The sequence below is a fragment of the Acomys minous genome, assembly GCF_964271855.1.
Source record: "Acomys minous genome assembly, chromosome: 9".
In the NCBI taxonomy this organism is placed as follows: domain Eukaryota; kingdom Metazoa; phylum Chordata; class Mammalia; order Rodentia; family Muridae; genus Acomys; species Acomys minous.
This window is the reverse complement of record NC_140490.1, coordinates 29614640-29628097: the sequence shown is the minus strand read 5'-3', so window position 1 is coordinate 29628097 and position 13458 is coordinate 29614640. Positions and strand designations below refer to the sequence as shown.

At 41.3% G+C, this 13458-nt stretch overlaps 1 protein-coding gene across 2 annotated transcripts in view; it reads left to right on the top strand.

The window, feature by feature from the left end:
• Positions 1-10893, top strand: part of SYNPR (synaptoporin) — a 306233-nt gene extending 295340 nt beyond the window's left edge. For both annotated transcript variants that reach the window (XM_084797148.1, XM_084797149.1), the window contains 2 exons: positions 4936-5127; positions 9242-10893. In XM_084797148.1, the coding sequence (XP_084653274.1) occupies positions 4936-5127; positions 9242-9499 (450 nt within the window). In that variant the 3' untranslated portion in view covers positions 9500-10893. The remainder of the gene's footprint in view (positions 1-4935; positions 5128-9241) is intronic.
• The last annotated feature ends 2565 nt before the right edge of the window (positions 10894-13458 follow it).

Genomic DNA, 13458 nt, shown 5'->3' with positions numbered 1-13458 from the left:
GAAAATTGCAGAAATCAAACACCAGATCATAAAATGGAAATTTAGAAAATGAGAAAATTAAAACTAAAAAGGTGAATGGGGCGTTGATTTGGGAAATTGTATACATATGTGCTTAGCAAGGCAGTACTTGAGCATATTAAAGTTGAAGCAGTGATTTTTTAAAGTGAAAGGAAGCAAGCCCCCTGGTTCTGGGTGGGCTAGAGTGATAGCCCTGTGTGTTTTCTAGAGAGATGAAAGGATAGGTCAAGAATGCAAGTCACAGCAGAAGAACAACCAGCTCAGGCTTCTTTAGGACCCTCTGTGTGGTCTTTGATGTGTATTCTCAGTGAGGCGGTGCCACAGGCAGGTTTTGAGCAGAGAATGTATGCTCAGCATTGGACTCACGCTAAGAATGCTCTACTCGTCACGCTGGGAATAGATACACATTCATATTCACATAGAGCAATTATTGTAAATGGCTGAGCATTGTTTTCCCCATCATAAGACACAGAGCTAGTTTCCAAGTTTGGGGGGATTATTGCAGTAGTACCCTGTTCAAAAATCTCTACTTTCAAAAAAATGTCTCTGCTTTCCCATTTGCATAGAGATAAGTCACCCAAGGTAGGTGCACAGCCATGACATCACCTGTTCATAGCCATGTGCTGTTTGCATTGTCAGTGTTGTCATGGTCATTTTTATGGGTGATTGTTAAAGTTGGCGTTTCCTGGCATAGTGATAAACATTGCTTACAGTAACTCATTTAATCCTCCAACTATCCCATGAAAAGATGCTCTTATTGAGCCTACAGTGGTAAACTGTGGCCTTAGGGAGACTAGCAAATTGCCCAAGAAGGTATAAGATTAAGGATTCCAATCTGGATCTGACCAGTTCCAGAACTGAGCATTTTTAACTTATGCAGGAAATAAATTATGTGGCCTCTTTTTTTATTTACAGTGTACTCCTAGGAGGTAATATGTCATATCAGGTGCCAAAAAAAACACTGTATTTAGTCCAATGACATGGATCCTTTAATTCAGTAAGGACATTAATTCCTCCACAGAAAAGTGTTTCACTAACTTAAGCAGAATCTCAAATATGGCTTTTGAAAAACATTTCTATATATCCTTTTTTCATTCATTCTTTCTTTCTTTCTTATTTATTTGTGTGTGTGTGTGTGTGTGTGTGTGTGTGTGTGTGTGTGTGTGTGTGTGTGTGTGTGTAGACTACAATGCACCCATGAAGGCTAGAGGACATCTTACTGTAGTCAGCTCTCTCTTCCCACTGTGTGGGGGAAGCTGCATGGTCATCAGTCTTGGCAGCAGGCACCTTTACTCACTGATCCTTCTCATTGACTCCTGAAAACCTTTTTAATGCATTTGCTTTAAGTAGGAAAAATCTTCTTAAAGCAGATGTTAGAAGTAGCATACTGCAGTCAAGCCCACAGCCCCTAGAGACAGATGGCCAGGCTTAGAATCCTGTCTCTTCTATCAATTAACTCAGGGTTTAGGCAATTTATTTAACACCATGGTACATCAGTACAAAATGGGAACAGGATTAACATGTGTTATCATGCGTTTCACAGTGCTGTTATCAGGACTGAGTTAATCCAAATGAATCTGGAATAACACTTAGTGCATAATAAGTGTTCGGTAAATGTTAGTTTGACATAGTTTTCTCTATTATCCAATTGAAAGGTCTCATTGAATCCTATACAAATGTATTTATTGATTGAGAATTTATAAATACTAGAGTCAGAACAAGAAGAAATAAAATGGGTCCTGGCCTGGAAGCTTTAGCACTACTGAATAGATTCTGTGGGTGCTATGCACAGCACTGGAGGAGAAACCTAACGATCAATCTTACCGAGCTGTGAATCCTGAAAACTATAACAAGTGACCTGGCAGGACACGCCGTCCACGGGTGCAATAGTGGCATGTGTGTCATTGGAGTGACCAAACACTTTCTGATGGGATTTAAAGCCTGATCCACAAGATGAAATCTATACCATTATCAAGCCAAGAACCTAGGCCCCAAGAGAGAATCTAAAACTATTATTCTGCTAAATGGACAGAAACTTACTGTTTTCCCCATACTATCCTACTAGCACTTAAACAAGTCTGTTCCTAATTGTGATGAGCATAAATAAGGGAGAGCAATGTCCTGTACTTGGAGCTATACAACAACTATGGGGCCTAACAATATGTTAGAGTGAATGGCGGTGCCCTGCATGGTCTTAGCTCCTGTAAGAGTTCCCTCAAGACTTTTGCACATTATCCAAACCATACTATTTGAATACATGAATGAAATCAGACACTTCATATTCCCTCCTTGGAAGATGTAACATCATTAAAATGCCAACTATTCTCCAACTAATCCTTAGATTCAAAACATTTCCAACTATGTAGGTGGAATAATAGCCCTGTAAAGATGTCCCCATCCTCATCCTTGGAACTTGTGACTGTATCGCATGGCATGGCAAGAGGAGATTTTCACTGCAGATGGAACTCAGATTGCTGAGAGAGCTTTAAAATAGTGAGACCCTGAATTATTTGTATATGCCCAATGTAACCAGGAGGCCTGAAAAGTGAGAAGGAGACAGAGGAGTCATTGTCAGAGTGATGCAATGTTGGGAAGAAGATGGGACGTTGCTCCTTGGACACAGAAAATGGCTATGAGCAGTGAAGATGGACAGCCTTAACTAACAAGGAGAAGCGAGAGTGTGCATTCTCTCTAGAGACTACCAAAAGGCCTGATGGCCCTGATGACAACTTTACTTTACCTTGGTGACCCTTGTTTTGGAGTTATTGATCTATAAATATGTAAGAGTAAACTCATGTTGCCTGAAAAATGAAGGACAAGCTAAAGTACCACGTTGGCTATGAACAAAAAGTTCATAGATTTGACACACTCAGTTCATATCCAATCACTAGGTATGAATTGTTCTTACTAATGCCAAGACAGGTGTAGATGCTGTATTTATTTAATGGCATTTTTAATCTCCTCATCTTTCCAGAAGGGACTTAAGACATCTCACAAGACTATCTACAACTCAGAATGAAAATGGTTAGATATGAAAAGGAAATAAGAGAGAGTATGGGTATAGTAAACAGAAACAGGGAACCCCCTTATCCTAGAACCCCTGTGAAAATATAACATTTTCACCATAGATGTTGTTGAGCTAACATTGAAGTAATGGAAACCAGTGATGTGTATAACCTAAAACAGCCACTGGAGCAAAAGAATAGTTGCTCCAGAGATTTAGCCAATCTTAGTTGTGAGACTTACAGAACACAGCATCACTAGAGTGTAATGGCTTCCCCAGTACAGGTCATGAGTCTTTTTGAAAAGTCATGCAGGCACACCTGTGTGCAGGGCAATACAGGCAAAAATGGCCATGTCCCAGAGGAGAAAAGAAAAACATGTGGAGTGCTTGGCTCAGAAGACTGTTGGCGTTTCACATCCGCTAGCTTCCTTCCCTGCCTACTGCTTTTATTATTTTACGTAAGCAAACATGATGTGTCTTAAGTAATCAGACTTCAATATAGCAGGTTTAAGATTTGTCATATTAGGGTCAAAAGAGTCTAGGGTTAGGACTCCCACCTGCCCCAAACCCTGACAGAGAGGATGTAAGAAATATCCCCTGTCAGATGTTCAGAGACATCTCTCTATCTTCATTTCTTTAATTCTTGAAACTACATTTATTTTATTTGTGTGTGTGTATTCATGTGTACACAGCATACAAAGCTCCAACAGTGATATGCAGGAGTCTGTTCTTTCCCTCTACTGTGTAGGTCCTGAGAATCACTCAAGTCATCAAAGCTTGGTAGCAAGTGCTTTTGCCTACAAAGCCATCTCACCAGCTGTGGAGACCTTTCTCCTAAATAGCCGTGCCCTAACATCATAGACATTGTGCTTGATAACGGTAAAGATTCTGTTCTCTGCAGACAGAGCAGGTAGTTTTCATAGTCAGCTAGACCTGGCTCTGCCACTTTTTTTTATGTCGTAACTCAGTTTCCTCATATATAAAATGGGTATAAAAACATAGTATAGCCAGGGCATGGTGGAGCATGTCTTTAATCCCAACCCTGTGGGAGGTAGAAGAAAGCAGATCTCTATGATTTGGGGGCCAGCCTGGTCTACACAGTGAATTCCAGGACAGATAGGGCTACAAAAAAAGATCCTGTCTCAAAAAAAATTATATACCGTGTAACATGATAATTGTAAACATAATTCTAAGCCTATAGTCATCAACAAATATATAACAGCTAGTATTGCCCTCTACTTAATTCAGTTCCAGGCATAAAATAGCTGCTATCTACATTTGTTAAATTAACAAGTGGGTAAGCGAAAAATATTGCCACCCAGGAATCTTTGTCGGTGGGCAAATAAATGTCTCTAAATGTTTGAACACCACAGCAATTAAGAACTTGGGGGTCAGTAGTTAGAAAGCCATCATCACGTGTGGAACCTCAGACGTGCTTCAACCACTCTCTGACTTATTTTACCATGTGCAAGTAGGGATGCTTTGGGGACCAACAAGATAAGGATTATAAAGTCCTTGAGTCATTCCTGAGATAGAGCACCTTTTCAATAAATAACAATAGAGCTGGATGTGGTAGTGCGGCCCTGGGGAGGCAGAGGTAGGAAGATCACTATGAGTTCAAGGCCAGCCTGCTCTGTATAAGGGAGATCCTGGACTACAAAGAGAGATCTTGTCTCAAAAAACAAAAACCAGATAGCAATATAATTCTTTAAATACAGGATCACAAAACCTTATTTTTTTTTGTTTTTGTTGTTGTTTTTGTTTGTTTGCTTGTTTGTTTTTGACAGAATATCTAGGTCTTGATGCTATGGAAACTTAGAATTTTTCAAAAATACAAATAGTATTTGCATAAATTAATAGATTTGTTTCTGGAACTCGGATCTGTTTTATTCTCCTGTTTTCTCTCTGCGCAGGACTTTATCGTCACTGTAGTCTTTTCATTCTTGTGGTTGGTGGGCTCATCTGCTTGGGCAAAAGGACTGTCTGATGTCAAAGTGGCAACAGATCCCAAGGAAGTCTTGTTACTGATGTCAGCTTGCAAGCAGCCCTCCAACAAATGCATGGCTGTCCACAGCCCTGTCATGTCCAGCTTAAACACATCTGTGGTAAGTACCCTCTCCTCCAGGCTTGACTTCCCAAGTCTTTATTTGACAGTTACTGTTTAAGAGAAAACACCCGAAAGCCAGCCACTGTGGACATTTCTGACCCCAAACTAGGTCAATCAAAAGAGGAAAAGTCTCACTGAAGGGGTAAGATGATATTTTAGCCTTCACGATTCTCATTGCCAAACCCCGCACACTACAATGCTGCTGATTACAGTTTTTTAATGAAAACCCAGCAGGTATTAGCAGTTGTAGCTTAGATGACTGTCAAGGGAAAATTCTAAGCTGGAGCTGATATAAAACCTAAATGTTAAGGCAGAAGCCTGCCAGGAGCTGAATGAGGATTTGTTAACTCAGATGTTTCCTAGAAGAAAAAAAAAACATTTTATTAAAGCCACACATGGAATTATAGCGAGCTGCTTGGGGGAAAATATGCAGACATCGTAGGGTGCAAGAGGAAACGGATGGCTTAGGAAGGTACTTAGAACCACTGTGGATCTTCTCCCCACTCCAGGTTAGCTGCTTGACAGCTTAGAAAAAGACGCACTAAAGTAGTGAAAATCAAATATTCTCATTACCAGTCTGGGCTATACAGGAAAGGAGGAATATTAACAGTGGGAGAGAGGCTAACTTGTGTTCCTAACTTGTAAGTGTAAGCAATTGTGTCAGTCCACAGCCAGAAGCTGTGTCTGATAGACACCAGCTACAGTATCAGCCAAGGGAAGCATTTACTGAGCAGTGGGAGGCTCAGCTGTGTTCACTAAAGGAATGCTCCGCAACAAAAGTTATGAATAATTATCTTGGCTGCCAAGTTGACCTGTGTCTCTGTCTGCTTTCTGAAACTCAATCCCGCAGGACAAGGGCTGGGCCACTGCTCCTGATAAATCTTGCCTTCGTGAACTAGGAACCACGGAACTGAGCCATGCCCTGGGTCTCACAAACATTCTTACACATTGTTGCCCACACTAGTGAGCAACAACTTTGAAGCACCCGTTAACATATATACAGATGTTTCTCTAACTTGTTTGTGGTCAGGGTGGAACAAATAATTGTGACTCTGATTTCAAAATTCAAGAGAATAAATAGAAAAGTGCTTGACACATTGAACAAGCAAATAAATGTGCCTTCAACACCTGGTGGCTTGATAATCCATCTCCTAGTGAGTTATGACATCCCTTGTGGCCTTGTCCGTTCCACTCATGTTTAGGAAACTGCCAGACTCACTTGTGGAGAACAATACACTCACCTAAATCCAACAGCAATGTGTGCGTGTGAACGGAGAGGCTGTGAGGTTGTCACTATGTCTGTGAGGTTGTCACTATGTTCTTGACAGTCAAGGCTCTGGCAGTTCTCAGAGAACAGCTCACTGACTGACTAAAGCGAAGTGTAAAGTGTTCTTTAGACCCCTGTCTGGGACTGATGTCGGTGTTCCTTGACATATCCAGACTGCAAATAGAAACTGACTCCAACTTCCTGAAAATAATAGGTTTTGGAAAGATTCTGCTGAGACCTGAAGAGATGAGGATGGGAGAATCTGGATCAGATCCTCAACTCCTGATGGCAGACAACCAAAAATACTGTCTCCTTGAGTTGCCGAGCCATCGGAACTTTTTACTTAACCTCCCGTTTTTCACCTCCAGTGGAAAAGTTCCAGGATGGACCTCAAACTCTTGAACTAAAACTTCACACTGCAAGGAAAAGGAACTGTGTGTTACTGTCACAGGGGAAAGGATATTAGTCAATCAACATGGAATTTTTTTAAAATTACAAATATACCTGCCTTCAAGGCACATTGCGCTAAGCTCAAGCAAAACCCAAAAATAATTAGAAAAACTAGAAATTTCCCCCCTAGGATGGAATCCAGGCCTACGGGCTGGAAGATAGTCAATAAGCCAAGCCTTTCACATTCATTTCTTACCTCTGTCACTTCCTCTGTGTGTGCATCTGCTAGAAGACAATGTCTGTTATGTCATCCTCCTTTTCCAAATAGAGTAGTAATGATTTTCTTGTTCATATATGGGAAACCTGCAGTTTCTGTATGTATGTTTCCTTTCAAAGAAATTTCTTTGGCCAATGAGATGATTCAGTGGGTGCAGGTGTTCACTGCCCATACTTACCTGATCCCCAGAATCTACAAAAAGGAAGGAGAGAACAGATTCACGAATTGTCTTCCAACTTCCGCATGCATCACACACACACATACACACACACACACACACACACACACACACACACACACACACACACACACCAGGGGGGTGGGATTGGGTTGGGGGTGGGGTAAGGAATGGGAGAGGGAGAGGGGAGAGAGGGAGAAGAAGAAGGAGAGGGAGAGATAATAAATATTTTTTAAAGGACTCATCTTAGACTGAGCTTACCTCACTCAAATCCAGTTACAAATGTCTGGATGAGAACATCTCATTGGTCCCTCCAGGGTCACGTGTCCACCTCACTCTCATCAGCCGTTGATAAGGGCTTTAGGAATTGTGTAAGTCAAAGCATGTCTCACAGAGTCACCCTGCTGGGCAAATGCAAGTTCTCAAGAAGGAACCATACAAACCTTTATCTCTACGAGGAAAAGGGTCAAGAAATGATAAATATTTTCTATTGTCATAACAAAATCATTTTCTTTGCCATTTGTAACTTCATGGTAACCCTAAAATATAAGTGAGGTATCTGGACATCACAGATACAGGGCCGTGATGTTCAGGATCTTGAAAAAGTGTTTCTGGGTCTAACCACCATGATGGCAGTGGTTCCCCAATGCTGTTAATACCATTTAGTGTTTACTAATGTGTCAACTTTATATATCCAGTTGAATATTCTCAACTATCCTCCAAGACAGAAATATTACCTTCATTTCACTGGCAATCAGCTTGCTATCAGGTGGTCCCGAGAAACATCTGCTGTTAAAATACTGAAATACATTAAAACACTGCAATAGCCTTGATCCAAGCCCTTAAGTCTCTGCATGTTGAGTACACCAGCATTCTACATGCACACACTCATGCACACACACACACACACACACACACACACACACACACACACACAACCCAAGCTAATCAAGAAGCCATTTTAACTGGACAATGTTATGCTGGTTTGGCAATCAAATATACTCTAATGTCGTCAATTTGTATCCTGCTGTTGTTGCCTTTCCCCAATACGGTTATTAAAATAAGCTATTTCTTACCTAGTCAACCAATGAACAATCAATATATTAGGAAACTCTTCCCTAAGCCCCTTGCAATGATAAACAGTTTTGTCTACACTGACCCACTGGCCCAGAGGAAATAACACATGTCCTCTGACCTGCTAGCATAGTTCATGAGAAAAAGAGGAATTTCCATAATGTCACGCCTATTTCTTTTTTAAAAATCCCTCCTTTCTGTGTCCTGCACCACGTTTATAATATGGTTTTAGCATTTACTTCTGAAAGAGAGGGGCAGAAGTACTGCCCTTCAGAGACTCTGCTTCTGTGTGCAAACACAATTTGTTCATCTGTCACCTGTACATTGCATATGCACTGCTTTTGTGAACCAAGTCATTTGGACAAGGAGCACATCTAGACTGAAAGAGACAGGGGCCCTATCAATTAATGCACCATTATTAAACTCAAAGTACTCAATTATACATGACTTGACAATTACCTTATACAAATCAAGACTGGATAACTTGTGAAGATACAGATGGCTTTACTGAGGCTCAGACTCTGGAGCAGATGGAATAGAGTTGAATCACAGATCTAGTCCTTACCAAGGCGTACGACCTTGACCCAGATTATTTTTCTTGCTGAACTTTGTTTCCTCATTTTTAATAGAGACATATATAAGTGTCTATAGTTTAATATAGACATATATAGTCACACTGAACCCTTAGACTAAGGGAATCAATATATAAAAACTCTTCGTGTAGTGCCTGGCATGTAGAAAGTGTTCAGGCATCCTAAATCAAATAGCAGCTCCGAGTGAAAAATTTAAACAGACTTAAAATGAAAGTGAAGATTCACCCATGCCACTGTAAAAAAAAAAAAAAAAAAAAAATCACTGAGAATGGTATGGTTCCTTCTCGCATTTCTGTCACTATTTAACCTCTTGCTCTGATCCTCCTCCCTCAGGTCTTTGGGTTTTTGAACTTCATCCTCTGGGCTGGAAACATTTGGTTTGTTTTCAAGGAGACTGGCTGGCATTCCTCGGGACAGAGATACCTTTCAGACCCCATGGAGAAGCACTCCAGCAGCTATAATCAAGGCGGGTACAACCAAGACAGCTATGGGTCAAGTGGTGGGTACAGCCAGCAGGCGAGTCTGGGGCCATCTTCCGAAGAGTATGGCCAACAGCCTGCTGGCCCCACTTCCTTTAACAATCAGATATAATTGAGTGTCACCCAAATTCCTCTGGCGAGAGCCTCACCACCTTCCATTTCAGGAGCAGAAGAATTTTTCTAAGAGTTTCCATCAATTATTAATGCAAACAATGTTGAATGCAAATCAGAGCTCTGTAGTCCTCATTAAGGCAGAAAGGCCTGGGTGGTGATAAGTGGTACTTAGGGATGAGATGCCAGGAGGAGATACATTATTCATTACAGATGGTAATCAGGAAGCACCTTGTTAAATGCACAGATACTTTTATGGTCATTTTGTATGTGTGTTGAAAAAAAGTAGAAGCATTTTGTAGCTTAAAGTCTCTAGTATGTAATATGCATAAAGTAACTTAAAGAGTATTGAGTTTTCCTATGCGTTTTGATGCAACAGAGATTTTAATGGTTTCTAGAAGACTATTTGATGAATTACAACACCGTGCATGTGTTAATATTTTTTAGTTTATGCCCTTTAGGACTGTAGATCTGTTTTAGATAATTATTCTGTACTGTTTTCACTTGGTGAAACAATGTTTATATGATTTAATGCATGAACAAGCATTTTCTCATACTATAAATATTTGACTGTATTCTGGAGAGTTTTCAGTTTGCATCATAAGCTTGTTAAGCAGGTGTTTACAGACATGTATGTACTACTTTGTAGACTCTGCAAGGTTTGTCTCTCTGACTTTACCCATGTTCTGAACGTGTTTCAGCTAAGGTCTGTAGATAATCTGTGTTCTGTATGGTAACTGCCCAGTATTTATCTGATTTACTTAAGGAAATATTTACGTTCTTGTAACTTTCTATGGTGTTTTGTGGCTCTTATCCTATGAGCCATGACTGATAAGGCCCAATGGCCCTGTGCTTATAGCGTGGCATTTTCTTAGCATCCAAAGATGCAGATTTAGACACCATAGTTTAAATACTAAGAAATGTGCTCTGTAGTCCTGTGTGACAAGTCAAATGTTTAATTTTGTTTATTTTTAAATCTAATATGTTGTTGAATACAATTATTAGAAATCTCAAGTTATAGCTGAACAGAATTACTAATGTAGATTCGTGTGTGCAAAAATTAAAAATGGCTTCCCTATGCCACTCTAGCCCATAAAGGGTTCTCAAGAAAGACGGTCCAGAGCATATTCATTATCTAGAAAATGCCAATCTTCATTTCATCATCTTAACACAACTGAAACAACAGGGCCCAACAAGAAGGGCAAGCTAAGAATCTGTGTTTCTAGATAAAGTTGTAACTGATGTACAGATTGTTTGTGTGATCCATGATGCTGCAAACAGTTTAGCACAAAATAGCCTGTGTCTTGAATACTGTCTGTAACCAGTTTCTTAAATCCTGCCAGATAAATCTGTATTGTGATATCTATTTGACCTCAATAAAGTTGTTGCATACAATCTGGCTGAACAATGAGGAAGCATTCCCTCGGGGCCCCATTGGCTTTAACAATGATAGAATCAAGGTTAAATGCAATGCTTCTAACATTATTGTCCCTGTCTCCTGACCCCCGCCCCACCTTTGCTTCCTGATCTTGGTGTTCTTTGCTTAGTTAACCTCTCACCCATTTTTACCTCCTAAGTCCCTATCACTGTTCAACTCAAACCACAGTAGAAACAGGCTCTATAGTAAGAAACCTGCATTCTATTAGGAGAAACTTGTGTTAAAATATCCACACCCTTGTTACCTTGTGTGTGATGGGGGCACAGGCATCCACAATATCTGAGCCAGTCATTGAAAAGGGTGAAGGAGCTTTAGATCTGGGCATCACCAAACTAAGGAAGGACAGGGCTGACGGAAGCATGCCACAGTCAAGTAGAGGCAGGCAAACTTTAGCTCTGAAGGTAGGAGACAAGAGGGGTAGATAGAGCTGCCATAGCGCAAAGACTGAGGAAGGCTTTGCAGCAAGAGAGCACACCTATGGGTGCAGGGGTAAGAACTACTTGGAGGCTATAATTAGGACTATTATCTTTATCTGAAAGAAACTTAAGGTAGACACTGAAGGATTTTGCAAGGATGCGGTAGGAGACAGTAGGGGATTAGTGCTTTGAAAAGTGTTTTTTGAACAGATCTCAGAAGCTGTGGTGAGGACAATGTAATGCAAGAGGAGACAGGACAGAAAGCCTTCCTCATACTGAGGGAGTAAGGTTTACCTCCCGCCCCCATGCTAAGATCATCTGCTTCATAGTAGGTGGCAGATAGGGCCACTGTCATAGGCCCACGTCTCCTCTGCCCTACTGTTTAGGTAACTAGCTGAATTAAGTAACTTGCTTCTTTCAGCCCAGTTCAGGAGGAGAAAGTGGCCACTTCTTCATGCGCAGTCATGAACTCTCCAAAGCTCATATCCCACAAAGACAGGCAATCTGTCACAGGTCCAAAGCTCTTTGGGAGCTCTGATAAATAGAATTCTATGATTGAGATACAGACCTGCTTTCCTAGTCTACTGTAGGGTCACAATAAAATGCTGCCTTAATTAAACAGGGATTTCACTGAACTGGCTATTCCTTTGAGTTTCAAGGAATGAGACAAAGGTTTGGCCTTTATGGATGAAGAAAAACTAAGAGTAATCAGGATCGTTGGCAGGCCTAGGACTACCAAGGGTTAATGTGAATTCTCAAGTTCACCGCTCATTGACTATTTCAAAATGATAACAGACTTTCTTCCTTGGGGAATTAAAGGACACAGGTAGGAAGGGGGCCCCGGTGAATGGATTACCTAAGTTAGAATTCCCACCATACCATTTTCCTGACTCCTCTTTCTTCCCCCAGCAATTTCTTTGAAGCCCTGTGACTTTCCCTTAGTCACAGCATACAAGCACCTGAAATGTGGAAGTATAAGAAAGTTAGTACTCTGGGGACCATGTAGGAGGGTTTGCAAAGTCAGCAAATGTGCCTGTGAAGACAACTTCTCATTCTTTCAGTTGCCCCCTATCTATCATGAGGCGAGGAGTACAAACTCAGAAAATTGATACCAGGATGAAAGGAACTAGAGCAACTCCTAGCACAGAATGCACAGCGTCCACATGTGGGACCTATGAACTTGTGTGGATCAGGAACTGGGGAAAAGGGAGTGAGAAGCATAGGAGCTCCCACAGAATCCTGGGACTCAGACTCCAGAGACCACACTCAAGGTGCAGATCTAACTTTGCTATGCAACGTATAAGCCTTTTTTATGACTGAAGAGCCAATCAGAGCATCCCTTGCTAACCTCAAGCACCAATAGTAATCAATCAGGTTGGTGTAGCTCTGAGGAAATGTGAGGGAAGAGGTCACCTCAGGATACTTCCATAAAGAAGGAGGAAGAAGTCACCTCCCTACCCTTAGATTCAGTTTGAGACTTCATTAGTGTGTTATGAGTCTCTAGTAGATCAACAGTGTGTAGTGCATCAGAACTGTTAAAAAGCCGTAGAAGCCACTGATGCCTCACATGCCATTCCCTATGGTCCCCCAAAAGGCTTTTCTCGGCACTCCCCACATGAAACCAGAGCCAGAGACAAAAGCAGCCAGCTTGAAGGGGATTCTAGGAAACCAGCCAAGGGATGAAATGGGAGAATGAAACAAGGAAAGAGTGAAAACCAGAAATGGCAGCAACAGTGAAAAGGTGTCTCCGTGGTGTTGCTGATGAAGGCAGGAGAACCTCAGTCCCAACACAATCTCAGAGCAGAGAAGGAAGTGTGTCTGGGGTATAGGCCAGGCAGTAACTGCTTATAGAAAGACCAGAGTTCAATTCCCAGAATGCATATAGAAGTAGAGCACACTTGCAATCATAGCTCTATGGCGGTAGAAACGGGCAATCCCTGAGGCTCAGTGGCCAGTCAGCCTAGCCTAGTATGATGGTTGTCTCAAAAAGCAAGGTGGAAAAAAACAAAACAAACAAGCAAACAAACCCAATGTGGACTGCTAATGAGCAGTGATACCCGTAGTTGCTCTCCATCTTCACATGTATGTGTATGTTCATGCACATGT